The 27,091-nt window shown below is 36.0% G+C and overlaps 6 protein-coding genes across 10 annotated transcripts in view; 2 read left to right on the plus strand and 4 right to left on the minus strand.

Annotated features, from left to right (window-relative positions):
* The window catches only part of LOC105212307 (E3 ubiquitin-protein ligase TRIM33), a 32,131-nt gene extending 28,363 nt beyond the window's left edge, over nucleotides 1–3,768 (plus strand). For all 5 annotated transcript variants that reach the window (XM_011184196.3, XM_011184198.3, XM_011184197.3 and 2 more), the window contains exon 11: nucleotides 22–3,768. In XM_011184196.3, coding sequence (XP_011182498.2) covers nucleotides 22–357 — 336 coding nt within the window. In that variant the 3' untranslated portion in view covers nucleotides 358–3,768. The remainder of the gene's footprint in view (nucleotides 1–21) is intronic.
* LOC105212303 (meckelin) lies at nucleotides 3,608–12,026 on the minus strand. The gene is made up of 10 exons (XM_011184195.3): nucleotides 11,672–12,026; nucleotides 9,039–9,688; nucleotides 8,594–8,932; nucleotides 6,672–7,313; nucleotides 6,320–6,589; nucleotides 5,886–6,253; nucleotides 5,589–5,745; nucleotides 5,436–5,523; nucleotides 5,144–5,307; nucleotides 3,608–3,977 (listed from the first exon to the last, which is right to left on the minus strand). The coding sequence occupies exons 1-10, from the start codon at nucleotides 11,910–11,912 to the stop codon at nucleotides 3,897–3,899; spliced, it is 3,000 nt and encodes a 999-aa protein (XP_011182497.3). The 5' UTR covers nucleotides 11,913–12,026; the 3' UTR covers nucleotides 3,608–3,896.
* Nucleotides 12,027–14,600: 2,574 nt separating this feature from the next.
* LOC105212302 (structural maintenance of chromosomes protein 5) lies at nucleotides 14,601–18,865 on the minus strand. The gene is made up of 16 exons (XM_011184194.3): nucleotides 18,663–18,865; nucleotides 18,050–18,601; nucleotides 17,740–17,986; nucleotides 17,582–17,680; nucleotides 17,229–17,522; nucleotides 17,069–17,170; nucleotides 16,801–17,009; nucleotides 16,569–16,732; nucleotides 16,377–16,503; nucleotides 16,110–16,315; nucleotides 15,822–16,039; nucleotides 15,553–15,753; nucleotides 15,267–15,491; nucleotides 15,053–15,210; nucleotides 14,873–14,990; nucleotides 14,601–14,806 (listed from the first exon to the last, which is right to left on the minus strand). Exons 1-16 carry the CDS (start codon nucleotides 18,758–18,760, stop codon nucleotides 14,708–14,710), a joined length of 3,117 nt encoding a protein of 1,038 aa, XP_011182496.2. The 5' UTR covers nucleotides 18,761–18,865; the 3' UTR covers nucleotides 14,601–14,707.
* A 244-nt stretch (nucleotides 18,866–19,109) lies between these two features.
* LOC105212300 (queuine tRNA-ribosyltransferase catalytic subunit) lies at nucleotides 19,110–20,601 on the plus strand. The gene is made up of 2 exons (XM_011184192.3): nucleotides 19,110–19,377; nucleotides 19,430–20,601. The coding sequence occupies exons 1-2, from the start codon at nucleotides 19,246–19,248 to the stop codon at nucleotides 20,513–20,515; spliced, it is 1,218 nt and encodes a 405-aa protein (XP_011182494.1). The 5' UTR covers nucleotides 19,110–19,245; the 3' UTR covers nucleotides 20,516–20,601.
* Nucleotides 20,511–24,349, minus strand: Gnf1 (replication factor C subunit 1). The gene is made up of 8 exons (XM_011184193.3): nucleotides 24,191–24,349; nucleotides 23,439–24,126; nucleotides 23,266–23,378; nucleotides 22,580–23,202; nucleotides 21,820–22,516; nucleotides 21,605–21,756; nucleotides 20,843–21,512; nucleotides 20,511–20,787 (listed from the first exon to the last, which is right to left on the minus strand). Exons 1-8 carry the CDS (start codon nucleotides 24,197–24,199, stop codon nucleotides 20,668–20,670), a joined length of 3,072 nt encoding a protein of 1,023 aa, XP_011182495.1. The 5' UTR covers nucleotides 24,200–24,349; the 3' UTR covers nucleotides 20,511–20,667.
* Nucleotides 24,350–25,533: 1,184 nt separating this feature from the next.
* On the minus strand, nucleotides 25,534–26,577 carry LOC105212299 (replication factor C subunit 1-like). The gene is made up of 2 exons (XM_054227030.1): nucleotides 26,284–26,577; nucleotides 25,534–26,219 (listed from the first exon to the last, which is right to left on the minus strand). The coding sequence occupies exons 1-2, from the start codon at nucleotides 26,290–26,292 to the stop codon at nucleotides 25,632–25,634; spliced, it is 597 nt and encodes a 198-aa protein (XP_054083005.1). The 5' UTR covers nucleotides 26,293–26,577; the 3' UTR covers nucleotides 25,534–25,631.
* Between the last annotated feature and the right edge of the window lie 514 nt (nucleotides 26,578–27,091).

Below are 27,091 nucleotides of genomic sequence, written 5' to 3' on the forward strand. Positions count from 1 at the left end.
ATTTTTGTTATTTCGCGACAGGAGGACTCAAAAACATTCACAAATGCTAAATATTTGGAGAACTTTTTCGAAGAACAATTATCCAAATGGCTGCCAAACTTCGCTACCAAGACCAATTCGCCTATAACTAATGGCAGTAACAACACAAATAGCAACAATACCACAAGTATCAACAATAATAGTGCTTCCACATCGTCAGCAGCTTCGCCTGGGCTCATGAGTTTAACCACGGGTCCCTCAGCTTCACCCGGCGCTATTGCATCTATGGAGAATGGACGAAAGAGTTGTATTGCCGAATTCCGGCTAGACGATGACTCCTGCATTCCGGCGAAACGATCACGTAAACTAACCGAATAGGATAAATTTAATCAGCTACTTAACAGCATGCTAGCTACAATTAATAATGGCAACAATGAAAGCGAAGAACTGCTTGCGCTGCTCAGTCTATGCTGCCCGCCACAGACGCAGCCGAGCCTACTTTTAAAATGACCAGTCGTTAAGACGAAAAGTGTTGAGGAAAACAAGGATATACCAAATTGTTAACACTAAATGCACGAAATGAGTCATAAGTGTCGCGCAGCAAAGAAATTTTCGAAACTTTGCTAAAATTGCGCATGTGTTAAGAAAACTGAGCGGAAAAAAATCACAGCAAAAATATGAATTATTTTTGTTTTTTTAACCTCAAAATACACAACGTTGTTTAGTGTATTTAAGAGACGTGCAAAGTGTACTCATTTAGCATAGTATTTCAAAAGATTTTATTGGCATCGAATTTACACAAAAATACCGTTGCGCATGGGCACTGCGTTATGGTAAGCGGGCTTCACAAAACTATATTGAATTAACATTCAGAAGCTTCCTCATACTTTTGTTAACAAAAACGTTTGATAAAAACAATTATCAGTTTAAGTTTAGACATTATTTGAAAGACATGGTTTTGAAAATAACTAATCCTAATATATGTATGTTGTAAATTTAATTAGTTTACTACAAGTAAAAAAAAGAAACAACACTTTTGAACTTGAAAAACAAACACACACACACACACACTATAGTAGTTAATAATGTTTGCAAAAACAATATCTACTTATTAATAATAACTAAATTAAAGCTGCACCATAAAATAATTTTAAGAGCGTAATGAGCAAAAAATAAACACATTTTCATTGTATAGGAAAATCGCAAATCATAAAAAAACAAAAAACTCAACATTCGTTGCGCACATTATACGCATACTCAACTGTAAATAAAAATTAAAAAAAACAAAAAATATATATATAAATTGCGCTAACATACTAATAACATTGAATTAGAAACAAAAATAAACAATATACTTACATATTGACAGGTACATATTTCTATAAAATAACAAAAACAAATATCAACGAATTGCCACACTGAGCCACTACATATGTGGGTATGTAAACTTTAATTTTTTGCATTTAAAGTAAATGCCTGCGTGAAATAACACAAAATTATTAAATTATAACTAAGCAAAAATTATGAAAAGACAATTATTTAAAACTATAGGAGACTACATAACCAAAAGCTGATAAATTTAGGTACTAAAACACTTCAAGAAATTCAACTTGAAACATAGTTTTAGCAAAATCCAATTTTCTGCAATTCGTTTACTGCGTAACTAAAGCACACACAGTGCATACAGCATGCAAATGTTTCAACCATATCCTTGCAATCATGCATACTTTCCATTAAAGTATCATTAGGCTTTCCACATAACATTTATACACCGAATTATTCATTGCATTACATTTCATTGTATATATATACAGCTGTGTTCAAAATAATAATAGTGCTAAGTAGTCAATATCTGAATTTCTTAAAAAAGTTTATTAATATTTATCTGTGTTGAAAATCGATAATGAAACTAAAATAGCGCGAAAATTCCTTATATAGAAAAGTAGTAGTATTTCACATCTGGTTTAAAAAAGTATCTGCAGCATAGGTAAATCTAAAAATTATGTAGAGATACAAAGAAATGGGATTCAGTATTTGTTTGAAAAGCCATTATTATATAAAACTGCCTTACAGTTATGCGGCATAGAGTTGAATTGGCCCTAATAACGGGTTTTAGGTTTTCCTTCCCAAGAATCCTTCACTATTACCCAAAGTTCGCGATTATTGCCTCGTTGGGCTTTTCTTTCCTTTGATACGAAACCACTCCTTGACTAGACGACTTGTATGTTTCGGTTTATTATACTGCTGGAAGACCCATTTCAGAGGCATTTCGTTGTCAGTATAATAAAAGACAAGCTCAAACTAATATTTTTAACCCTCCATGTTTTACCGATATCGTGAACGATGCACATACTGTCGTGAACCTGTGCCTCCACAAATAACGACTTTACTTTCATTTGTCCATAATATATTATATTTCGTCTCTGAGAAGACTCTAACACACGTACTACTATTATTTTGAACACAACTGTACATAAAGCCAAAAACGGTTTTCCATACTTGGCAGCTTTTCGATAAATAACATCGTAAGTTTGTGATAAAATAAAATATTAGAAAAAAGTAAAGAATTGTGGCCGATTATAATATTTATATATAGTATAACTCATTATTGTCTGCATTGCATACAAGCCACATTCAAACAATGTTTTTCTGCTGTTGCAACTATACTAAGTAGACAAACGGCAATGCAATGTCACGAATAACATATATAAATTATAAATATAAATAAAAATAAAAATCATAGCGTAGAATTATTATTGTAATTGAACTCCTCATAAACAAGTAAACCTAAGACACTCAACTTTGGTGGTAAACTACGCCAAATAACCAAATTAAAGTAGTTCAATAATATTGCGACAAACAAAGTATTTAATATAATAAGAATGTAGTATTTTAGTTTGCACTGAATCTTTATGTTTGCCCTTTTGATATATATACATACATACATAGCTATAAATAACTATTGTCCAGTTTATCATTTATATATATATATATATATAAATAGACACATAAACGCATACTAAAATAGCATTGACATTAAAAAGAAATGAAACTCAAATGTACATTATTTAAGAATTTTATTTAATATTTTATGCAACAAATTGTACATGCCAGTAGTTGTTTTCTCATTATTATTATTATTATTATTTTTATTTAAAACTATAAGTTACTCTAACTAATAAACACAACACAAACAAATACTGCGTATGCATATATTTAAACAAACAAACATAATGTCTGAGCGGAAGACATTTGTAATACAAAATTGCTGTTTGCAGTTACAATTAACTAATGATAAAAACAAACAATGTTAGATTGTAATTTGTAAGCAGCAATTTGTAGCAACTTCAATACGTCGTAATTGCATCCAATCATGCAACTAACTTTACATGTACATTTACATAATGATTTTATATACGCGTTATTGCACTCTACTCCAAACACACACACACACACCTACAACGTATATATATAAATACGTATGTATGTATTTATGCAGTTGATTAACTAAACTTTGTAGATTTTAGATCGTAGAAATAGGCTTATAATTTATCAACGTTAGCAAAAAAAAAAAATACTAAAAAAAATAATGCTAATGTGTACGAAGTGTTGATTACTATGTGAAGCAGATGGTTTAGTTTAGGCAATGCATGTACATGACATATGTTTGTGTGCGTATGCATGTGTAATATGTTAATGAAAATCTAATGTCTACTGCACTATTTCTAAGCAAACAAAAAATATGAATTCATAATAATAATAAACAACTGGATATTTAATGTAAAACAATGACTAGAGTTCAACATTTCTTTGGCGATTATTGAAATATAAATTACAAAGTTCTTAAATTATTGGCAAAATGTGTATAATGTAAGCTAAAATTATGGCAATTGTGTTGCACGCAAGCACCCCTCACTTTACATTAGAAACCGTTGATCGATGGAAGTTTTATTTGTTACATTTTGGCGTGTCCACTTTATGTAGATATGTTGTAGAAGCTGTAAAAAATAATTTATTAATAGTGTTAAACGTATAAAATGTGACAAAGAGATCGAAACAACGTCCTATTTTGTACACACGACCGTCGTACTCGCTAAGGAACCGGTTCTACGTGCTGTCTAGGACTGTCTCAAATCGATTGCAACTATTTATATGCTGCTGAACTTTTTTACTTGAACTATTTTTTCCGTTTTTATACTCCCGCAACAAAGTTTATGATAGCCTTTTCACACAGGTGCTAATTGATAGTTACGAGTTGAAATCCGGATAACATAACACTATGATACGGTTGTTAATGAAAATGGGCGAAATCAGACCACTTCCACGGATAATAACCAAGCGTATCTCCCATTAATATGTTGAAAATTACTAAACATGCGTTAACTCACTAACGAAAAACTTCAGAAAACCTAAATTTTACTGAATAAATTATAGAAAAAAGCTGAACTCAGATTTCTTTAAAAAGTGGAAAATGGGCGTGGCGCCGCCTACTAACGGGTCAAAAATCATAACTCAGAAACTTCTCAACCGATTTTAATTAAATTCGGTATATAATATTTTCTTGATACCCTGATGACACGGATAAAAAATAATCGATAACCACGTCTACTGTGACGTCACTTGTGGACAAATTATTGAGATCGAACTACAAATTTTCAAGGTCCCTGATAGCGAACATGAAGAACTCAGTGCCTAAGGGTAATTTTTCATCGAAAATATCGTTAAATCTCTCAGACATCTTAATTCAGAAGGAGTCTGTGCTCTGTATCAAAAATGGTTAAAATCGGGTCATAACTTCCTCTAGCTCCCATATACCTAATTATAGGTTTATATATATGTATACGGTGGGCTTTATTCCGCATATATCGGTTAATATGTGAGATATCTTTTCAAAATTAAGTGAGCGTATAGTCGTGGATATAGTGTACATTGGTGGTGAAATGAGTAAAATCGGTTCAGGAATTACCTCAACCCTCATATACTATATATGATGTTTTCGTTATTCTATTAGACTTATGCCGAATATATGGGTCTAATTGTTTGTTATCTTAATAAAAGTACAACAATAAATTGCGAGAGTATAAAATGTTCGGTTGCACCCGAACTTAGCCTTTCCTTACTTGTCTAGCTTCTGTTCTGTCACGTAATATAATTTCAATGATACCTTATTAAGTATATAGACGACTGCTACAGCTGCAATTAAATTATTCGTTAGCATATAAACTGCTAGGAGCAAGGACAATTCCATAATGAAGAGATTTAAACTGTTGCCGTACAACAGTAACTGGCCAAACGATTTCTCTTTATCAATGTAGAATGTGCCTTTATCTGTAATATTTTAAAATCGATATGAATTTTTATACACATTGGTTTAAAAAATTTACTCATTTCTGAAAAATTTATATACATTTTTTTTAGTTTTTTTTTTTTTAATTGCGGTTAGTTGACGCACTTACTTTCGGTTAGATAATTATCACATTCACAATTCAATAATTTCTCAATAAAAGTTTTCTCTTTTATAATGTAATCCATATCCTTGATAGCCTAAAAACAATGAACGCAAATCTTATACCGTTGCTTTTGATGATATAATCATTAATTACACTTACGTGATCGATGAATGCGCACAGAAAGCGGTTTAGACTATTAAAAGTCGCTGAGCTGCGTTCCATTGCCGCATCAATTGTGTTGATTTCCTTTTGAAAATGTGCCTGAGAGATGCTATAAGATCGCTGATAAGGCGCTAGCAACTTTTCAAAATATATGCTGTCCATAAAATATAACGGTTAAATTTAAATGGAACAACAATCAATTAAAACAATTTCAATAATGTGCACAAATTTCAAAATTAAAAGCTTTTCTTTCATAAAAACAGTGATCGTTCTAAAACCTTTTGGGGTACTTACCGTAAATTCAATGGTGGCAATATGATATAACTCTGCTGATCCGAATCACCTAGTAAACCTTTGCGACTGCAACGATGCTGTGAGTTGCGTTGCATTTGTGCCAGCATCGAGTACATGTCAGTATCTGCAAAACCATTAGGCGATCTGCCATGTATATAGTAACCGAAGCTCTGCTCTAATAGCATGAATACAGATACATTCGATAATGAGCACAGATCGATGAATTTTTGAAGAGGATCACCGAAAAGTCGGTTCAAAATGAAACTACGCGCTAGAAGTTGAGCGCTGTAGATCAGAATGCTGATAGTAACAATGAAGAATAACTGTAAAGCGAGATCTTGGCTGATCCAACGAGCTGTTAGAAATATCTACAAATGTAAAATAAAAAATTAGAATGAATTGGAATATGTCACATAAGTATGAAAAGCTTTTACCTGCGCCAGTGGCAGCACCAGTAGTCCTTGCCAGGCTGCGGAATACTTCGGTTTCGCACTCAAACGTATCCATTCGTTTGCTATAAAAATTATGCGCCACGTCGAAACATTTTCGGTGGTATATGTGCGTACACTAGAACACACGGAAGACGTCTCCAGATTGTTCTTCAAGGTAAAGTGATTGGCCTCACAACTACGCGGACGCTCCCAGTCAATGAGAAAGAGATCAAAGTGACTGATACGCCAAAAATGAACGCAAATGAAGAACAACTTGAAACGAAAAGAAACCTAATGAAATACATTGCCCATCGCAAGTATGTGCGTGTACTCAAGAAGCACTCGAATGGATTACCTTCAAAAGTACGGCTACATAAATTAGAATTTCCAATGAGCGTTGATCGTCTTTCATGATAGGCAATGTGATCGCTATGGAGCGCTGTGTAAGAAATTGCACTGGATAGACGAGAATGTAGATTATGAAGCACAATAATGAAGCGTTCGCTGCGTAAGAGCTGAAGTGCAACAGAAATTCCAGCAAGCAAGACGATGGTGCGCAGCATTCAGTTCCAGCAGCTGTTGTTGTTGTTAAGGCGCTATTTCGTTTCCTGTAGTTAAGCATTTGCAACATAGCCAGCGATAATGCGATGAATAAATAGGCGAGCAAGATCACTTCAAATATGAATTTCCTTTGTGTCGGCTCTCCCAAGCGCTCAAAGCTGATTTGCAATTTAAATGGATGCACAGCATTCAATGTTGCATTGGCGCTCATATCAATGTGTCGATAGCGCAGCTTCACCAGCGGTACGGCAATTTGATTGTGATCATGAATTTCGTAATGCATTTCGAAAGACTCCACATATCTTATGCTGCGATAAAGCGAGAGCTTAAAGTCGTCTTCATATTTCGTCTGCTGATCATGGATGCGAGCATGGCGGGGTTGAGCTTCGATTAGCTGGAAACGTCTCACCAGTTGCCAATCTGCCGCTTGAGCACGCTGAAAACAAGATTAGTGCGAATTAATTGAGAGAAAATCGAGAAATATATAGAAAAAATGTATTGATGTCCAAAGAGTCTCCCATTGGAATCAGTGGCATTCGAAGACCTTCACCTGGGAATGTTCCCGACAGGTGCATTGCTCTATCGTTATCAAACACAGACTCTGTGTGCATGAGGGGTCTCAAACAAGGGCACTCTGAAGTGCTCTACCGATTTCTTCTCTACGAAAGAGGGCTATGTGGGAAAGGAGAAGCCGATGGAGAAGAGATGCAGTGAACTTTTTCAATGACGGGTCGAAGATAAGGGGAATGTGGGAGGTGGCGTCTTTTGTTGGGAAGTTCTCAATCAACATCAGTTTTAGGCTACCAGCCCAATGTAGTATCTTTTAAGCACAGGTCGCTGCGATCAAGGTAGCGGTGTAGGGTGGCCTCGTTCAGAGTGGTATGCATTCACTCCGATAGCAGATAGCAGAGCTGCAATACTAGCATTGAAATAGATGACAGTACGCTCTAGGCTAGTTAAGGAGTGTCCTTATCAATAGCTTCTAGCTATTTTGCTATCTGACTCGTGTGGGTACCCGGCCACGGCGGAGTCGTTGGCCATACAGACATCGCATGAGCTCGCCAAGCGCTGGACAACAACCAGCATTCGTGCAGTTGAAAGGTCCTTTTTAGCAAGGTCTATCTCGGTGCGATTATTGGTGTGCATGCGTTGAGACTTGGAATCGTTGCTAACGCTGTTTGGAGGAAAGCGAGGTGGAATAGTCTAAGCATTTCCTCCTCCCTTGTCCAGTTTTTGGCAGACTGAGGTTGAAACACCTTGTAAAGCTCACCTTCGGCAAACCTACCAAATTGACTACAATTGACCTTAGCCGACTCAGTAAGTTTGTAACAGATTCCAAGCGTTTTGCCCAATCATAAATGTCTTTCTGATTCATTAGGAGCTTATTGGTATCACAAACGACAGAGATTTTCCTGCAAATGCAGAGATCTGCCTACTAACCTAATGCCTAATGATAACATTTTTTAGATACCGTTACGATTATGAACCGAGTGACCTAATGAAAGTGTGCAGGTCTTAATATAGTTACACAAACCATTTTTTCATGTTTTAGGTATTAGTCGATTCAAGTAACATGCTCACATAAATTTTAATGCGTTAAAGGTTTTCCACAAGGTTGTCTTGATTTTATTGGACCATCCATTAAGTGCTGATCTCGCAAGGTACTCCATGTTTCATACTTAAAGGATCTGTCGTATAATCGACTTTTATACTTACCAAATTCTCAGGTGATATGTCTTCAATCAATATCGGCAACGCTTGCAATTTATTCCTTTTTGCACCGTGATTCCTTTCACCCGAAATATTCAAAAATAAACTGAAAAAGTTGTTATTCGCGTAAATTTTAGCCAAATCAATCAGATTCTCCACAGTCAATTCGCAGCGAATCGGTTGGGTGGAGCGTGCAAATTGAATTTCCTGTTGCGGTTTCCAATCGGCGGCATCGCTTTGAGCAAGCATTTGGCATAAATTGACATGACTCATTTTGAACGCACCCCAACGGCGCAAACTGCCGTCCAAATGATACACAGTACTGAAAAATTGCAGCTGCTGCGGCTGAAACCAGAAATACGTTTTATAAACATGTGTCTGTATATGTACTCGTGTGTGTGTGTAACTCGTACACTTGAGAATCACGAGTGCAAAATGCAAAAATACTCACACTAATGCCCAGCGGCTCTGTTAGCATTTTGGCAGTCTGCTTGCCTTTTTTGTAGAACAACGACGGTTTGGTCGCCTGCAAGTGCTCGTCCATGCTGGCATACTTAATGGCCACATCGGAGACTTGAGTCAGCAGAAACGCACTGCAAGGCGAATTCTTATCCGCGGAGTAGTGAGACATTACACAAAGATTCGCCAGCTGATTGCAGGCGGTGTTATTGCGTAGAGCCAAACAGAAGAAAGCCACAAACTTTAGGTCGCCGAAGTGTATAGCGTTAGCGTTGGTCGATTGCCAAAATGAGTTGTATTTCAAATATGGTTTGAGCGCTGCATTCGCTATACAGTAGTCCAGATAACGGTAGTTATATTTCAAATCGCAAATATTGCAAATACCATTTGCGTGGAAGCCGGCTGGCGTTAGGCGGATTGGGCGCGCTGAAGCAAACGTTCGGGACGGGAAGTCGTTGTTGGTTTCCGTAAAATTAACTAATTTGAATTCACAGTCTGTTTTATTGGAATTTGGTATTAGAATTTGGCAGCCATTGTCTCTAGATAATATGTCTAAGCACTTCTCAACACATAACGGATTATGTTGATGCGTGTCGTAGAGCGCTACAGACACATAATTGGTAGCACACTCGCAGGAGAACTCTGAAATTGTTTGATTGATTTCTGTATTAAGTTCTTATATTTATATATAATTATATAATGTCCCCGTTGATCCACTTTTTAAGAACCCAGAATTAGCTATACATCCGTATAAAGTAACCCTATACTAGTTTTTGGTCCATTTTTGTTTCGCAAACTAATATTCTAAACCATTACCCATAATGGGAAGCGACATAAAATATAATAACGAACGGGTAATTGAACGCAATCTTGGCCTGATCTAGTGCCTTCAAAATTACAAATATACCAAAATATTCCGAAGACATCTCAGTCGTAGATAATTTCGTCTACCTAGGAACCAGCACCACCAACAAAGTCACCTTCGAAATCCAGCTTAGGATCACTCTTGCCAGGAGGTGCTACTTTGGACTGAGTAGGCAATTGAAAAGTAAAGTCCTCTCTCGACGAACCGATATCAAACTCTACAAGTCGCTTATCATTCTCGTCCTGCTCTATGGTACAGAAGCGTGGACGATTTCAACATCCGATGAGACGACATTAGTTTTTAAAAGAAAAAATTTGTGCAAGATTTATGGTCTTCTGAACATTGGCAACGGCGAATACCGCGACGACATTGACATAGTTTAGCGACAGAAGCTACGCTGGCTAGGTCATGCTGTCCGAATGGACGAAGCGTCCCAGCTTTGAAAGTGTTTGATGCAGTACCCGCTGGTGGAAGCAGAGGAAGACCTTCACTCCGTTGGAAAGACCAGGTGGAGAGCGACACTTGGGATTTCCAACTGGCGCCGAATTGCGAGGAGAAAAGAAAAATGGCGCGCTATTATCGATTCGGTTATAATCGGATAAATGGCTTCTACGTCAATTATATGCAGTGGAACTTCTCTAACAAGAATCACCATAATCCACAAAAAAACTTCGAGTTAGGGAGACTTCGAGCCAAAAATATTTTATTATTAAAATATTTCAAAAAGATGTAAAATATAAATTTATACTCAGTTTAAATTATTTACTTCGTATAAAGTTTTATATACATACGTTAAAACATGTATTATGTAATTTAACTTGTTGCACTTTGCTATTGTTTGGCTCTTGACATCTTGACTCTATTAAAATTGTGCATCGATAGAAAAATTTTAAATTTTGTTTTATGCCCTGGTCGAAAAGTTCGATTCATGGAAGGAAATTTGTATGAAAATTGACTTCTATTGCATATTCAAAAGTTCGAGTTATGGAGAACTTCGAGTTATAGAAAGAAGTTCGAGTTATGGAAGGAAATTTGTATGAAAATTGACTTCCATTGCATATTCAAAAGTTCGAGTTATGGCGATCTTCGACTTATGGAAATTCCACTATACATATATACATACATTCCTCAGAATGTATCAAGTATGACGAAGTTAAATATAAATAATATTTTCCTGTATAATTGATCTCTCTTGCTTAAATATTATATTAATATTATCTAACCTGTGAAACTTTTGTTAACGGACTTAGACTGTGTGACTTGGACAGGTCCAAAGTTTAGATATCAAGCATTCAGAGTAAAGACACACAAAGTTACGTAGATGTAACAGATCTTAAAACATGGAATCAAATCATTACATTGTATTGTGTTGGATGGAAGACATGCTACCAATCCTCTAGACTGAAGCATAACCAAAACAGCCTTGGACTCGGAGTTTGACTTAGAATTCAAGGTGATAGCACCTTAGTCTGTAAACGCCAGCTAATAATTAAAATGTAATGCTCTCACTATAGACGGAATTGTACTATACTATGGTCAGGTTTCAGGTTTTGAAGTTCACACTAACTGTAAAGACAACTAGTTGATTTGACTGCAAGGTAAATACATCTGAGCGCACATCCATACATAACTCTACAGATATGTACTATACATGCATGCATTCAAATATGTATGACCCGTCTCAAATGAATATTTTAAAAATAAACATCATATCCTTGGGCAATTCGCTTTGTATTCGAATCTATTTAATCAATACTTACTATCTGGCGTTGATTGCAGGTTTTCCTCCTCCTTGCCGCAGACGACACATGAAAACGTATCCAAATCATAAAATTCGTTATGTTTACATTCACGCATGTGATGGTAAGTATAAGTGGTGTGGTTTGTATTGGCTAATAGTAATATAGTGTCTTCGGCGTTTCCAAGTCCAGACGTGAAAGATAAAGGCACTTGGAAGAGCAAGTTTACGCAAAGGAAGCACAATTTTACGAAAACACACATTTTATTTAAATTTCACTGTTTCACTGCAATAACAGTACTTTTTTGTTTACAAATAAATAGAATATTATGTCTTTTTAGACTGCTACAAATGTCACTTTACCTGAGTGGTGACAAAATGCCAACTAAATACAAAATTTGAATAAATGCCGGAAAGCTTTGTACTAACCCCAAACGTATGTATGTATGTATATCGTACATTTATGAGTTGAACGAGGGTTACGAGCGTAACCGCAAGGTTAGTGCGTGTTTTACATCACTTCGTATTCACTGGTATGAAAAAGTCGTCTGCAATGTGATAACTCAAAGGAGGCACAGTATTCGAGGTTTGTTTACACAGGAATGGCATAAAGTTGCTATAGCTACTCTTACCCCCGATTGCGGTGGCGCATGCAAATCAGCAAAAAGATTTTGGTTTGCTCGCAACCCCAATATAGTTGTATACAGTTAGACTTAAATATAGTGCAATATCCTGGCGTGCTTTAGTTGGTTTATTTACCTTTTAACATATATAGCACGAATGTGCCTATTCAAGTACCTATTTAAAGTACAATGACCGTTAATTATCTAGACTAATTGGGCATCAGCAGATTTGGTTCATATGCAATAAGTATTCAACCTGTTCTGACCTTTGCTCACAACTTGTCCTTGACGATACCAGGGCTAGGAAACAGCTGGATGATAAGCGCACGACAATTGGGGATCATCGGGGGAAATCTTCCAATGGTTATCCTCCCAAGGGACGATATTAGCAAAGGGTAACTTTGTAAGACGATTTTAAACAGTTCAACAATGGTACACAAACGGATCTAAGACAACAGATCGCATGGGACAATTCCCCAGCATTTTCCAAGCTGAGGTCTATGCCATTAGCAAATGTGCAGATTTCATATTAGATAGGAACTACCATAGTGAACTCATAGCCAACATCAGTGATAGTCAAGCGGATCTCCAGGCAATATCAGCCTTTGAAGTAAACTCGGAACTGGTTATGGACTGCATTGGTAAAGTAAACAGGATTTGTAACAACAACAGTATAACCTTGATCTGGGTACCTGCATATAAAGGTATACAAGGTAATGAAATTCCGGACCAACTGGCAAAAAAGGCCGCAGCTATCAGGCCGGTAGTGCCGGAGGCCGTCATTGCAAAAGGAGGAATTGGGAAGTAGGAAACGCTGCTAGCTGCATTTGCGGGGACTTCGCCAGTCCAAACTCAATTAATTATTTGATACAATCTGAAAAGATTCAAACAATTTCGCTCCCTAGAAACAAGCTGAGACAATTAGTGGCACTCTACACTGGCCACTGCAGACTGAGGTGCCACCTGCATAAACTGGAAATCTACTCGTCGGATCATTGCCGATTCCACAGATCACAATCTAGTAGCGAAGACACCCGCGCACTTACTCCTTGACTGCCCGGCGATTGCGAAGAAAAGGCTTGAGGTATCTGGATCTCTGTATACCCAAAGAGATAGTATCGCGTCCCTCAGGCCTGTTACATGGTTAAGATTTCTTAACGTGACGTGGTTAGATGGTATACTGTGATAATTGGAGAGGGCAAAATAGACCTTAAGTCGGCGTGCAATCCTCAATCTGTAATCTAATCTAATTTAAAACCTGTACTCTTAGACTACATATACTCAATATCTAGGGATAATTGAGGAATTTTAAGGCAGTAGTCTGCTTTAGAAGCCGAAAAATAGCGTTTTCAGCATTTTTTTTTTAACGGAAGGAAATGATTGCGGTAAACGGAATTTTAAGACGATAGTGCTTAAAAAACAATATTTATTATTAAAAAATATTGAAATTTTTTTAAAGTTTGTAAGTATTTTCCTGGAGCCACTTGTAAATCGGTGCCGGTGATGGAGGTCGTGTGATGCATCTTAAACAGTCGAACGATTTTTTTTTTAATATTTATAAGTTTCTTTTCTTTATGAACTATAAAAATACCGAAGAAGTTATAAAATTCCAAATTTTTTCGAAGTTTGAAAAAAAAATCACTTTTTTAAGAAAAAAAATTGACTTTAAGTTGCAAAACAAGTAGTGTTTTAGGTAAAAAGACAATGTTTCATTATTTTATTCAGAAATTGAAGACTAATCTTCATTTAATTTGGGCCATAACATTTAAAATCTCTTCCTTCGTCATGTCCTCCGTTCAGGCGTGCTTCTCCAGTTTTATTTCTTAAATATGTTTTAAGCCTGCGAAGTGAGGAAAACGAGCGTTCACTTGAAGCGACAGATATAGGGATTATTGCTCCAATCTTTAAAAAACGATGCACTGTTTTGAAAATTTTTGCATCGCAACAATTCAACGCGTCTAAAAAAGTTTTGGATCTCTTTGTTTGATTTAACCAGTTCCTGAAAATATATTCAAAATTTTAGTTAGAAAATATTATCTGAAGAAAAGATTTTTAACCTTTTCCACATTCTAAATTCAGCAACGAAATCATCGGGATCTTCTACATCAGCGGTTAAGTTAAGACACTCAAGTATTTTTTTGCAAATAGCATAATTTTTTTTGGGGTAGTTGGTTTTGGGGTGTTAAAACCCCCCCTGCGTTCGCCCCTGTGCCTTAAATTTGATAAATAGGCGTATATCAGACCATTCCTTCAAGAAGGGCTTAGTCTTCAAAACTTACCTTTTTGATTTTTGCAAGTAACATGCACAAGAAATGTGAAATAAAAAACATTTCGATTTTCGATTGTGTGATAAATAAAAAACATATTTCTTCATAAGAATTAACTGTAAAAAAACATTAACATTAGTATAAATGGAATATAAATATAAAGTAGTATTATATTTGGAATGCAAAGCTGTTTTGTGATTCGACCATTTTGCCATTGAATACGATGTGTACCGACATGCGTTCGTTATAAATCAGGTTTGGTAACAGCTGCAACAAATGCAAACATTAGTCATATTGGTAAAAGATGTTTATGCAATGGGGAACAATACATACCTTTGGGGTAACGAAAAAATATTGTGCACGTCCAACTTGAGTTGTTTCCTTCACAAGCATTTCAAATACCTTACGTTCATTATTAGCATCCATGCCTTGATTTATTTCATCCACGCAGCTGTAACAATTATAAAAATCGGTAAATAATTACATACATAAACACAAAGTTTGCAATTTTACCGGAAAGGAACGTGCGTGATGTGCTGCAGCGACAGCGTGTAGGTCGCAATCGCAACTGCGCGTTCGCCGCCGGACTGTGTGTGTCGATCGAGTGCCTGCAATTGCGCATTACTACGATACTGCACCATAATTTGTATGCCGTATGTGTCGTAATCATGCTGTAAAGCGAAATTTATATTGAATGCGTTTAAATAATCAATATAAATGTCTTTACCTCTTCGCGCCTGATCAACTTTACTTCACCCACATATTTCATAGAAGTCATAAAATCGCTGAAATGCTTATTAAGCGTCGTCACAATGTTTTCGATTTCGGGATACCAACGCTCGTGCAGTGCATTTATTTGCGCCGCCAAACCGTGACGATTGTGTTCGGCATTCTGCATTTCATTCTTAATTCTTTCGATATCAGCACATTTCTGCTTGTATTCTGCAGCGATCTAATGCGAAAAATTTAAATATAAATATATATACATACATATATTAATTAAATTAAATTACATTCTGATCCACATCTCCCATGCACTCCAAACGTCCTTTGCACTCATTTATGGCTTCCTTCAATTCGTCCATAGTATCTGGCAGTTGATTGAAAAGCTCGAGTGATTTACACTCTCTTTTAGCCTTTCGAGCCTCTGCAACTTTTGTTTCCAATTGCTGCTGTGTCTTCTCCAATGTTCGTGTTACGGTTTCGACCATTCGCTAAGCGTTAACATTATGTAAATTAAATATTCCATTGTATACTGTTATTACAAACACAAACAAATTACCATTGCTTGATCCTTGTTATCTTTGGCTTCCTTTATGTTGTTAATCAATTCTGCATTCTCTTGCTTAAATATGCGCTCTTTCATAACGGCGATCTTTTTGTCAACCAATATTTGTTGCATCTTTTTTAACAGCTGAATTTTTTCATTTTGTAACTGCATGATTTGTTGCAAACAACTTTTCACTTTTTCGGTAAAATTTCGCTCCAAATCGGGCAAACCTGCAAAGCATAAACAGACAGTTAATTTAAATTTTTTTTTTTTTTTTTTTGTTGAATCAGTTTTACGCACTAATAACGTTATTTTTCAGTTGTTTCACTTTGTCATTCTGTCGTCGACATGCCTCCTCTAATTTGGGTCTCTCCTCCAGTTTGCTCTTGATTGTACGCATTTTGGACATTATTTCTTCACGTTTAACCTTTAACTCTTCGAATTTTGCTTCCAAAGACGTGCGCTTATTTTTCAGCACATCACTGCCACGTGTTAATTCACGTAAACTGTATTTGGTGGTATTATGTTGTTAAAGTATGTACTATATATAACTTCGGAGTTGCTTACCGTGCCTCATTTTGTAAAATTTCATTTGTATTTTTACTGGTCAAAAGGTTTTTACCGCTAATTTGCTTTTGCATAATTGATTTTTCACCTGAATATCTCGAAACTCTAACGGAGTAACATTGATTACCTAATTTTTAAAGGATACTAACAATTATTAGCAACAAATTTATACTAATTTTGTAGATAATTTACCGCCAAAAAATACAGTTATGTTGTTTGGTACGTCATCAGTTTTGTTATTAACATCCGCCGTGCCAATAGGTATAGCATGTATCCTATTCAGACCGCATAAGTAATTAATTATGGCAGGTGGCCCTTCAATCAGGTCAATTAAATAGGCTGTGAAACCACAAAATCTATTTGAGCAAAATTTGATATTAAAAATTATTACTAAAAATAATACATTTTTTCATTACAATCGTACCTTATGTTCTCGATTGGTATGTCAGGGCGATAGTTTATTCTATTAGCAGGTGGCGCATGTCCAACATTAATGTGTAGTTTTTGTTTAACACATAATTCACTTACAAGCAATGAAACGTCGTCTTTGTCCTCACAAGTGAAAGCGAGTAGATCTCTTATGCTGATTACGTTTTCGAAATATTTAGCATGTTCGGCATCTAGCACGCTTAACTGCAAAGTACAAACTCTATTTATTCAATGACTTATTTTAATATTTAGTAGTTATTTACCTCCAAAATCATTGGTTTGTATACCTTGCCTTTAAACAATTGCTGATGATCCTTCAACCATTGTACTGCACGATAAACATCTGGAAAATTTGCTTGTAATAACTGCAAAAATAATTATTTTTTATTTAAATTTGATATTTTGGTTATTAACTGTTTTTACCTCTAACTTTTGCGCATGCACGTCATTTGCGCGCTCTAATCTCCTCTTAAGGAAACCTATTTCTGGTGCATACTTCTCATCTAACTCGCTGTTAATTTCCAAACGCATTTTCATATATTCTGCTGATTCTTCTTTCATATTATTTATTTGTTGAACTAAAGCATTCAATTCAGCTTTCCAATCATCATCTGCATTCTTTTCTTTAGCTTTGGTCAGATCTTGCAGTAGCAATCCCAACATTTTGGTTTCTTCTTGTAAATCTTTATCGTAATCTGCTTTTTCGCGTTTCTTTTTCTATAATCGCAAAATATTATTTTATGTTAAAGTAAATTTTATCTAAGATGTTAACAAACCGAATATATTGTTCGTGCCTGCTCTATGCGCTCTTTTAATACTTTTATACGTTCCTCTACCTCCTGTTTTTTTGACACAATCGTTTGCTCCTCTTGTTCCTAGTTTAAATATCATTAAATTTTTGTATGCAGCTTAATTCAATTATGCACAAAGCTACCTTCTGAGTTACGCCTCTGGCAAGTTGCTGTGAAATTTTAGCTATATCATTTTGACGTCGCATAATAGCATCGTATACTTTCTGTTCCTCCTCAAGCTTTTGTTTGGCTAATAACAAATCTTTGGCTTGTTGCTTTTTTTGTTCTCCTAAAGTGCGTGCATCCAGATGCAATTTTTTGGCCTCGCAAACATCCAATTTATTTTGGTGTTCTTGTTGTTCATTGTAACGGTCCAAACGTTGCTCGAGTCTGTTAAAACATAACCAATCTTTGATACATAATAGTTTACTTTACTTACATAAACGTACTCACGTATTACAATGTTGTTGTAATTGTTCCAATTCCTCTTTCTTCTTTCTAACGCCATCACCCTCCGACAACTGGCTTTGGCGCATTTTTTTTAATTCTTCGAATGCGTTGATCGTTTCGTGGCTACACACCGAATTTATGGTATTTGTGAAAATTGTTTGCGGGTCCATTTTGGCAAAGTCCTGCACTCTATCTTGTGGTAGAAACTGACACAAATTCCCAATTTGAATTTTATATTCCATTATTTCCGACAAGTATTTTTTCTCCACCACAACATTTCCGTCAATTTTAAATGTCGACTTTCCATTGCGTGGAAAACCTCTTTCGAAAATCGTAGATTTGTCAGGAGTATCGCGGTAGATCTCAACTTTAATAACGGCATCATCGCGCCCATTTTTCACATAATCACCTATAGAGCTTGAACGTGATAGTAATTCAGGTTTACCACCTAAGCCAAGCACTATAGCCGCCACTAGCGTTGATTTACCAGTTCCATTTGGTCCTATAATTACATTTAGATGTTCTGTTGGATTAAATGTACACTCCCCGTATGTGCTAAAAGTAAACAATTTTTAATGCTTATTTGCAAATTTTGAAATAGTATGATGTTATTTACACAAAATTTTTGCAGTAAACACTTTTGATTTTTCCCTTTACGGTAATATTTGATTTGCTATCAGAGCATTGAATGGGACGATGAAGTTGTGTCGACATTTTGTGGAATAATAATATAAAACATATATGCTTATCAAATTAATATTATTAAATCGCGCCTTCAAAATGGAAATTCAAAGTACATCCAATCAAATTTGCGCAGAATTAAAAAAACACAGTTGCCACGCTTTATTTTTTAAATAAATTTGAAAACATTTTATAAATGAAAAAATTTAAAATGCAGCATTTTAAATTACTTAGTTTTTTTTATTATCATAAACATAATAATTAAATAAATAATTAAAAGCTAATTAATGAGGCTTTCACTGAAAATTTACTAAAGCTTGCAGTTAAGGTTGTAAATTATGGCAAACATTTTATAGTGATACTTTGTGATTATATATTTTTACAATTGGCAACTCTATAACACGTGCCGGTGAAGGAATGTCATCATAAAAATATAGAAAAAACATTTTGTTTTTTATTTAATGTATTTTAGTTTTCTCTTGTAAATATTTATAATTTTATTGAACTATATAGATAATATGACAACTAAAGTACCACCTCTAACTTACAAAGTAATTGCTGAATGTTCAGTAACGAAGGCTCGAGCTGGCCTAATGACGCTTCGCCATGGTGAAGTGAATACGCCAGTTTTCATGCCCGTTGGCACACAAGTAAGCTAAATATTTTATTGTTGGTATTTAATTATAGTTTATTACTATTTAGGGTACTTTAAAAGGTCTCTTGCCGGATCAGCTAATTGAGCTCAACTGCCAAATACTCCTAGGTAACACTTACCATTTAGGCATGCGTCCTGGCATTGAAACTCTACAAAAGGCCGGTGGTCTACATAAGTTCATGGGTTGGCCCCGTGGTATTCTCACCGATTCGGGTGGCTTTCAAATGGTCTCTTTATTAAAATTAGCGCAAATTGATGAGAACGGTGTAAACTTTTGCTCACCGTTTGACAATAGTGAATGTATGTTAACACCTGAACATTCAATACAAATACAAAATACAATTGGCGCCGATATCATGATGCAGTTGGATGATGTTGTCAAGACTACTACTGTTGGTCCACGTGTTGAAGAGGCTATGCATCGTACCATACGTTGGCTGGATCGTTGTATAAGTGCACATGCGCGTGATGACGATCAAAGTTTATTTCCGATTGTGCAGGGTGCATTGGATCCTGACTTGCGCAAAAAGTGTGCTGACGCATTAATACAGCGCAAAGTGCGCGGTTATGCAGTGGGTGGTCTTAGCGGTGGCGAAAGTAAACATGAGTTCTGGCGAACGGTGCATGTATGCACTGATCTGCTGCCAAAGGATAAGCCACGTTATTTAATGGGTGTTGGTTTCGCAGCGGATTTAGTAGTTTGCGTAGCGCTTGGTATTGATATGTTCGATTGTGTTTTTCCCACACGAACAGCTCGTTTTGGTTGCGCGCTGGTCAACGCGGGTCAAATGAATTTGAAAAATAAAAAATACGAAAACGATATGCGCCCCATTGATCATGAATGCGAGTGTAGCACTTGCAGCAGATATACACGCTCATATCTACATCATATTGCCACAATGGAATCGGTATCATGCAGTCTGTTAAGTATACATAATGTAGCATATCAACTGAGGCTAATGCGACGCATGAGAGAAGCGATCCAGCGCGATCAATTTCCACAGTTTATCTGCGACTTCATGGCAAAACATTTTGAAGGTGAAACGGTGCCCTTGTGGATTAGAGAAGCGTTACAAGCAGTCAATGTGGAATTGCCACCTGACGAAGATAAAGTCAAAGAAGCAGCACTATAAGTATACCTAATATTTTTATTATAAATAAACGATGTATGTATTTATTCATTCGATAAACAGATGAAAATAGATACATCAAAATGAAATGTTGTACTATTCATTTTTAAAAATAGCGAAAACAAAATTCAGATTTTTAGAGAATTCCATGCAGATTATTTCTTTGCCTTCGAAGTTGATGCCTTGCCTGCCGACTTCTTACTGGATGCACTGCTTGTAGCAGCTTTAGCCTTTGGAGCTGCTTTGGCTTTCGAGGAAGCTGAGGCCTTTTTAGCCTATAAAACAGAGTTTTTTGTATGAATAGAAGAAAGTATTTATTGCAAATTTTACCTTAATTAATCCATCATTTTCTATTTTGTCCTCCTCCTCATCCGAAAGTGGCGTATCTCCAACTTCTTCGCCTTCTCCATCCATGACATACATTTCGGTTTCCTCAGTCGCTTCAGCTTTCTTTTTCTTCACTCCTGCATGCACTGAATATGAATAGGCAAGTACTTCTTTATTGTATGTGCGTGTCAAAGCGGCCTTCACACGACCGTCTACTTCCTCCAACAAACTCTTTTTGCCCGGCCATGTTGCAAGTTCGACTAGCGAGTCAATATCCTCTCGCAGTAGATGATATTCTTTTAGTATTTCCAATGACTGCTCCACTCCTTCCATACCCAATTCTTTTAGCGGACGCACGATTTTTGCCAGCAGAAAAGGTGCATAATCCAGACGTATGGACTGACGTGATGCAGATGTTCGCAAACGTGTGTGATCATGAATCTCTTGTGCTAGACGACTACGTTTGTTCGAACGCGAATATTTACCCAGCCAACCAGGAAAATTTATTTGTCCTGTAAAGTGCCCACTCATGTACTCTCCTGGCAATACGGAACTGAAGATGGCTTGGGTTGGCAGCAGTGACCAAGCGGAATTTGAACGTATGCGTTTGTCCACCAAATCACCCAAACTTAGCGCATCTGCTGTGCTAGCTACCTTGAATGGAATATCCGATCTAGTAAGGAAATAACAGCCCTTTATCGTATTAATGTTTCTTTTGGCACTATATTATAGTCTAGCTATATACATATATACATTGTTTCTTACTTGGAACCGACAGGCGACACTTGTAAGTAATTTTGCTGCACGAATAATGGCCCCATGCTGTAATCTTGGAAGAATAAATCGCATTTGTCATTCAATGTCATATGTTTATGTTCCTCTGCAGAGAATACTTTACGCACCACCTCCCAGGGACCCTGGAATTAAATCTTTCATGTACATCTTATACAAAAATGCCCCTAAAAATAATTGTAAAATACCATTTTTAAGTCCTTTTCTGCGGTTTTATTGGTTCCTTTAGTTGGTAGTTTTAAATATTTTCCAGCACTCAGTAGCGAAATGTGATTTATCGACTGGCGTATGTCATTATTAGTTGCTTCAATTATTTCATCAACCTTATCGCCATCAATTTTGAATCCCTCTTTACAGCAAATACTTAAAATACGTCCCTTGATCTGTTGCGTACGTGGTTTATTGAAACGTAAATCGTAACAATAGTTAACGAGTGAACGCATTTTCTGATGGTTACGATCATTACACATGCAAATAATTGGCACCGAGGATTCTTTGATTAGCGCAATTAACTCCTGTATACCACCGCGATCTTCATTACCAGCCATACCATCAACTTCATCCATTAAAAGAACATGTTTCTTCGTAACTGATTTGCCTTGACCATGGAAATATCCAAAAAGCGATTTGTTGGACAACAGCTCTGCTACTTCTTCCTTCAGCAGTCGCTTACTACGCGTATCTGATGCATTGAATTCGACTGTGTCAAAACCCAATTCTTTACATACCAGCGTAGCAGTAGTGGTTTTACCAATACCCGGCGGTCCTGATAGTAATGCCGCTTTATAAAAGCTACCATCATCGTTTTTAGCCCAAGGATTGGGCTTTTGTAATTTCTTTTTGCCGTCATGGTTGATGTACCACTTGGAGAGCCAATTTGTTAATCTTTATGGGTATACATTTTTTAATTATTTAAATGAGATTAAACATTAAATGAAGCATACTTACTTCGACACGTTGCTTGTTGCGCCAAATTGTCCAACGATTTCCTTCACACTTGTCGGCTTGTATTTGTCGACCCAGGGAAGCATTGAATCATCAATTTCTTTTTTCGTTTCGACATTGCCTTCTTGTACTTTATAACCCACATCAGGTTCGACTTTCTCTCTTTTTACTGTTACTTTCTCGTCCTTACTAGGAGATTTCTCAGTTTTAATGTCTTTGTTTGGAGCCTGTATTTTAATTTTCTCATCACTAGTTTTCTTTTCTTTTTTAGTGCTTTCTTGTTTCTCCTCTTTCACCACTTTACTCTCTTTCTTAGGACTTTTTAGTATAGTTTTTTCAGTTTGCGTCTCTTCTTTGACCACTTGTTTTGACCGGTCTCCGGATTTTTCACGTATCAGATCGAATAGGCCATCTTCACTTATGACATTTATACCGAACTCCTCGGCTTGAACTAATTTTTTGGGGCCTGCTTCCTCTCCAACAACTAAATAGTTTAGCCTTTTACCCACCGTTGTCACCATTTTACCGCCCAACTCTTTAATTATTGAAGCCGCCTCGTCGCGCTCAAGTGATTCAAGTACTCCGGTTACTAAAAATGTTAGTCCTGCCAAGCAATTTGGTTTACCCTTTAGAAAAAATAAATATATAATTTTTAATCGTATTAGTCATAAGATTAAAAGGAATAATACCTTAGGAACTTCCTTAGAGCCAGGATTAATAACACTAGCTCTATTTTTATATTTCTGATAGAGGATAGCTGACATGCGTTTTCGTTCATGGCGTTCTTCGTCGGAGAACACACCTATAATAATAAAACATACATAATATTATACGTCAAAAAATTAATATATATATTACTTACTGAAATCTTCACGAGATTGTTTTTTGGCTTTGGGTGTACTTTTCTCCTTGTTGTTCTGCGCTTTAGGTGTTGCAATCTTTTCTTTTTTGATTTCATCAGCCACAGTCTGTTCTTTTTCTTGTTTGTCCTTCTTTGGTGTGGGCACATCTATTGATTTTTCCGGTTTCACTGGCGGTTGTTTTTCTTTGCGAGGACTCTTTCGTGGCGTTTTTGACTTTGAACGTCGCGACTCCCGCTTATCACTTAATTTATCTTTGCTATCTGGTGGAGTATTCTCAACTAGGTCCACTTCCATAAGACTCTTATTGATTTCATCATCTTCCAATTCGATTACAGCTGCTATTTTAGGGGGTGGTGGTTTCTTGGCTTCAACACGTAATGTTTCACCGCCGAAAAGTGCATTAGGATCGACTGCCTTTAGCTTCTTTGAAGGAGAATTTTTCAGTTTGGAAAGTGACGGTTTTTTATTATTTTGTGCTTGTGTATTATGCGGTGATTTATCATCTGTACGCTTTTTCTTTGCTGGAGTTTTCCCTTTAGCTATGGGACTTTCTGGTATTTCATCCTCGTCGCTGGATATAACTCGCGCAGTGCGCTTTTTGCGCTTCTTATTGAGTAAATCATCGTCGTCATTCGATGGTTCAACTTTCTTTTGTGGTGCAGTGTTTTTATAAAACGATCGAATATCCTAGAAGCAAATAAATTAAAAAAATGTTTAAATAATTTTCACAACATTTAGTAAATATACTTACTCGTTGCATTTTAATTCCAGCAACGCTGTGTTTTATAAAACTTATGTTGTTTTAATTAGTAAGTAGTTATGAATTTGCACAACTTAACACCGGTAATTTCGGCGCAAACGCATTTTCAAATTGACACACAGCTGATAAAATACAGTTGCCATATTAGAAGTATATTGAGAATACAACACAGCAATAAAAAATTAATATTTTAGACAATTTTTGTTCAAAAATAATAACAACTATTAATAAATAATATTATCAATCCAATATATAATAAATAAATTGTTTTGTATAATTAAATTAACGAAATAAGAAAGTGGAACCAGCCAATATTGAGAAATAACGTTTTATAGCGAACTACAGCTGCAATTATTATCCCAGACACAACCCACTGATACGTTTGCTGCACTGCTTTATGAATAAAGGATGTAAGTTGGAAGATAAGGCAGTTTTTCGACGTCTTAAGAAAGTGGAACCAGCAAATATTGAGCAATAACGTTTTATAGCGAACTTAATACCCACAACTACAATAATTATCAAAGGCACAAACCACTGATACGTTTGATGCACTGCTTTATGCACAAAGGAAGTAAATAGGAAGGTAAGACAGTTTTTGACGTCTCTGCTTTAAGTCGCTGTGACAGAAAATATTCAAGCGCCAAAATATAGTTCTAAGGGATTATCTGTTGTGAAAATTGTTTAAATACCCAAAATTTATTGCGAATTAGCCGGCGACGTATTAGGGGTTATAAAATTATGTAGACACAGATTTCAAGTAATTATACATGTCATGGACGCAACTGCGGCTGCTGAAAAAAGCAGGTAAGTACTTGGGTTACACATCTCAAATTCTACATCACCACCGGAAACGTATCTGAGTTTCAAGATATCTGAAAGAGCGGTTAGTACGACGAGCAATGCGACGTGAAAAGGCGACGTAAATGCGGAGTGATTTCTAGGAAGAATATACAGGAGTCTTAATAATTCTGAAAATGCAAGAATTCTTCGAGTTTACTTAATTTTAAGAGAGCGTACTGCTATAAACAGCAGAAGCACGTACAGAAAAAGTTTAATACCACTCCTTGATGGAGAATGCTGGGAGGTGTTCGGAGTATCGGAAGAATCTTTAGACGGATTCCTACTAATAATCGTAATACAATTTTATTTAATACTTTAAATCAATGTGTATTTATTTTTTACCATAGACCTATTTTCTTTTCATGTTCTCTGAAAACCTCTACCATTTATGACACAGACAGAGTTTAGATTAAATTTATAGATATTGAAGATTTCCATTGGACTATTGCATTTTCCGTTCGTAAATTATATTTTAAACTAGTATTTTTTAAGTATATGTATTTTATGAGGCTTTCTATTCTAACCTCCCTCCTAACCCTTACAAATTCTTGTTTTCTTGCAGACTTTATCATTATGTATGTATTTGGGATCATTAGTCCGCAACAGTCTGTTCTTTTTCTTGTTTGTCCTTCTTTGGTGTGGGCACATCTATTGATTTTTCCGGTTTCTCTGGCGATTGTTTTTCTTTACGTGGACTCTTCCGTGGCGTTTTTGACTTTGAACGTCTCGACTCCCGCTTATTATCACTTAATTTATCGTTTACTGTGGGTGGATTCTCAACTAGGTTCAATTCCATAAGGCTCTTATTGATTTCATCGTCTTCCAATTCGATTGCAGCTGTTATTTTCGGGGGTGGTGGTTTTTTGGCCTCAACACGTAAGGTTTCACCGCCGAAAAGTGCATTCGGATCGACTGCCTTTAGCTTCTTTGAAGGAGAATTTTTTAGTTTGGACAGTGACGGTTTATTATTGTTTTGTGCTTGTGCATTATGCGGTGATTTATCTTCTGTACGCTTTTTCTTTGCCTGAGTTTTCCCTTTAGCTATGGGACTTTCTGGTATTTCATCCTCGTCGCTAGATATAACTCGCTTCTTCCGCTTTTTATTGAGTAAATCATCGTCGTCATTCGATGGTTCAACTTTCTTTTGTGGTGTAGTGTTTTTATAAAGCAATCTTATATCCTAGAAGCAAATAAATTAAATAAATGTTTAAATAATTTCCACAAAATTTATTAAAAATACTTACCCGTTGCATTTTAATTCCAGCAATGCTGTGATTTATAAAACTTGTGTTGTTCTAATTAGTAAGTAGTTATGAATTTGCACAACTTAGCACCGGTAATTTCGGAGCAAACGCATTTTCAAATTGACACACAGCTTATAAGATATAGTTGCCATATTAGAAGTATATTGAGAATACAAAAAATTTAATATTTCAGAAAATTTTTGTTCAAAAATAATAACAACTATTAATAAGTAATATTTTCAATCCATTATATAATAAATAAATTGTTTTGTAAAATTAAATTAACTAAACAAAAAAGTGGAACCAACAAATAATGAGCAATAACGTTTTATAGCGAACTTAAATATCCACAACTACAATAAGTATCTAAGACACTGACCACTGATACGTTTGATGCACTGCTTTATGAACAAAGGAAGTAAATAGGAAGATAAGGCAGTTTTTTGACGTCTCTGCTTTAAGTCGCTGTGACAGGAAAATATTCAAGCGCCAAAACAGAATTCTAAAGGATTATCTGTTGTGAGAATTGTTTTAATGCGTAAAATTTATTGCGAATCACCCGGCGACGCATTAGGGCTTATAAAATTATGCAGACACAGATTTCAAGTCATTAGACATTGCGTATGACGTGGATGCAACTCCGGCTGCTGGGAGCGAAGCTGGTGAGTACTTGAGTTACACATCTCAAATTCTACATCACCACCGGAAACGTATCTGATTTTCAAGGTACATATGTATCTGTAAGAGCGGTTAGTACGACGAGCATTGCGACGTAACGAAAAGGGGTGCTGGCTCCAATTGTACTTGA

Source organism: Zeugodacus cucurbitae, chromosome 2, assembly GCF_028554725.1.
Source record: "Zeugodacus cucurbitae isolate PBARC_wt_2022May chromosome 2, idZeuCucr1.2, whole genome shotgun sequence".
Lineage (NCBI taxonomy): Eukaryota > Metazoa > Arthropoda > Insecta > Diptera > Tephritidae > Zeugodacus > Zeugodacus cucurbitae.

Bases quoted from the DNA above. Each gene is read 5' to 3' on its own strand.
- LOC105212303 (XM_011184195.3), bottom strand. From the start codon at position 11,912: ATGTGTGTTTTCGTAAAATTGTGCTTCCTTTGCGTAAACTTGCTCTTC. The intron at 8,933-9,038 runs GTGAGTATTTTT...TTCTGGTTTCAG, and splicing joins CAGAGCCGCTGGGCATTAGT to CCGCAGCAGCTGCAATTTTT. The intron at 5,524-5,588 runs GTAAGTGTAATT...CATTGTTTTTAG, and splicing joins TGTGCGCATTCATCGATCAC to GCTATCAAGGATATGGATTA.
- LOC105212302 (XM_011184194.3), bottom strand. From the start codon at position 18,760: ATGTCGACACAACTTCATCGTCCCATTCAATGCTCTGATAGCAAATCA. The intron at 18,602-18,662 runs GTAAATAACATC...GTTTACTTTTAG, and splicing joins GTTTACTGCAAAAATTTTGT to CACATACGGGGAGTGTACAT. The intron at 14,807-14,872 runs GTATGTATTGTT...CATTTGTTGCAG, and splicing joins ATTTTTTCGTTACCCCAAAG to CTGTTACCAAACCTGATTTA.
- LOC105212300 (XM_011184192.3), top strand. From the start codon at position 19,246: ATGACAACTAAAGTACCACCTCTAACTTACAAAGTAATTGCTGAATGT. The intron at 19,378-19,429 runs GTAAGCTAAATA...ATTACTATTTAG, and splicing joins TCATGCCCGTTGGCACACAA to GGTACTTTAAAAGGTCTCTT.
- Gnf1 (XM_011184193.3), bottom strand. The intron at 22,517-22,579 runs GTAAGTATGCTT...ATACCCATAAAG, and splicing joins GCAACAAGCAACGTGTCGAA to ATTAACAAATTGGCTCTCCA. The intron at 20,788-20,842 runs GTAAAATTTGCA...TCTGTTTTATAG, and splicing joins AAAATGATGGATTAATTAAG to GCTAAAAAGGCCTCAGCTTC.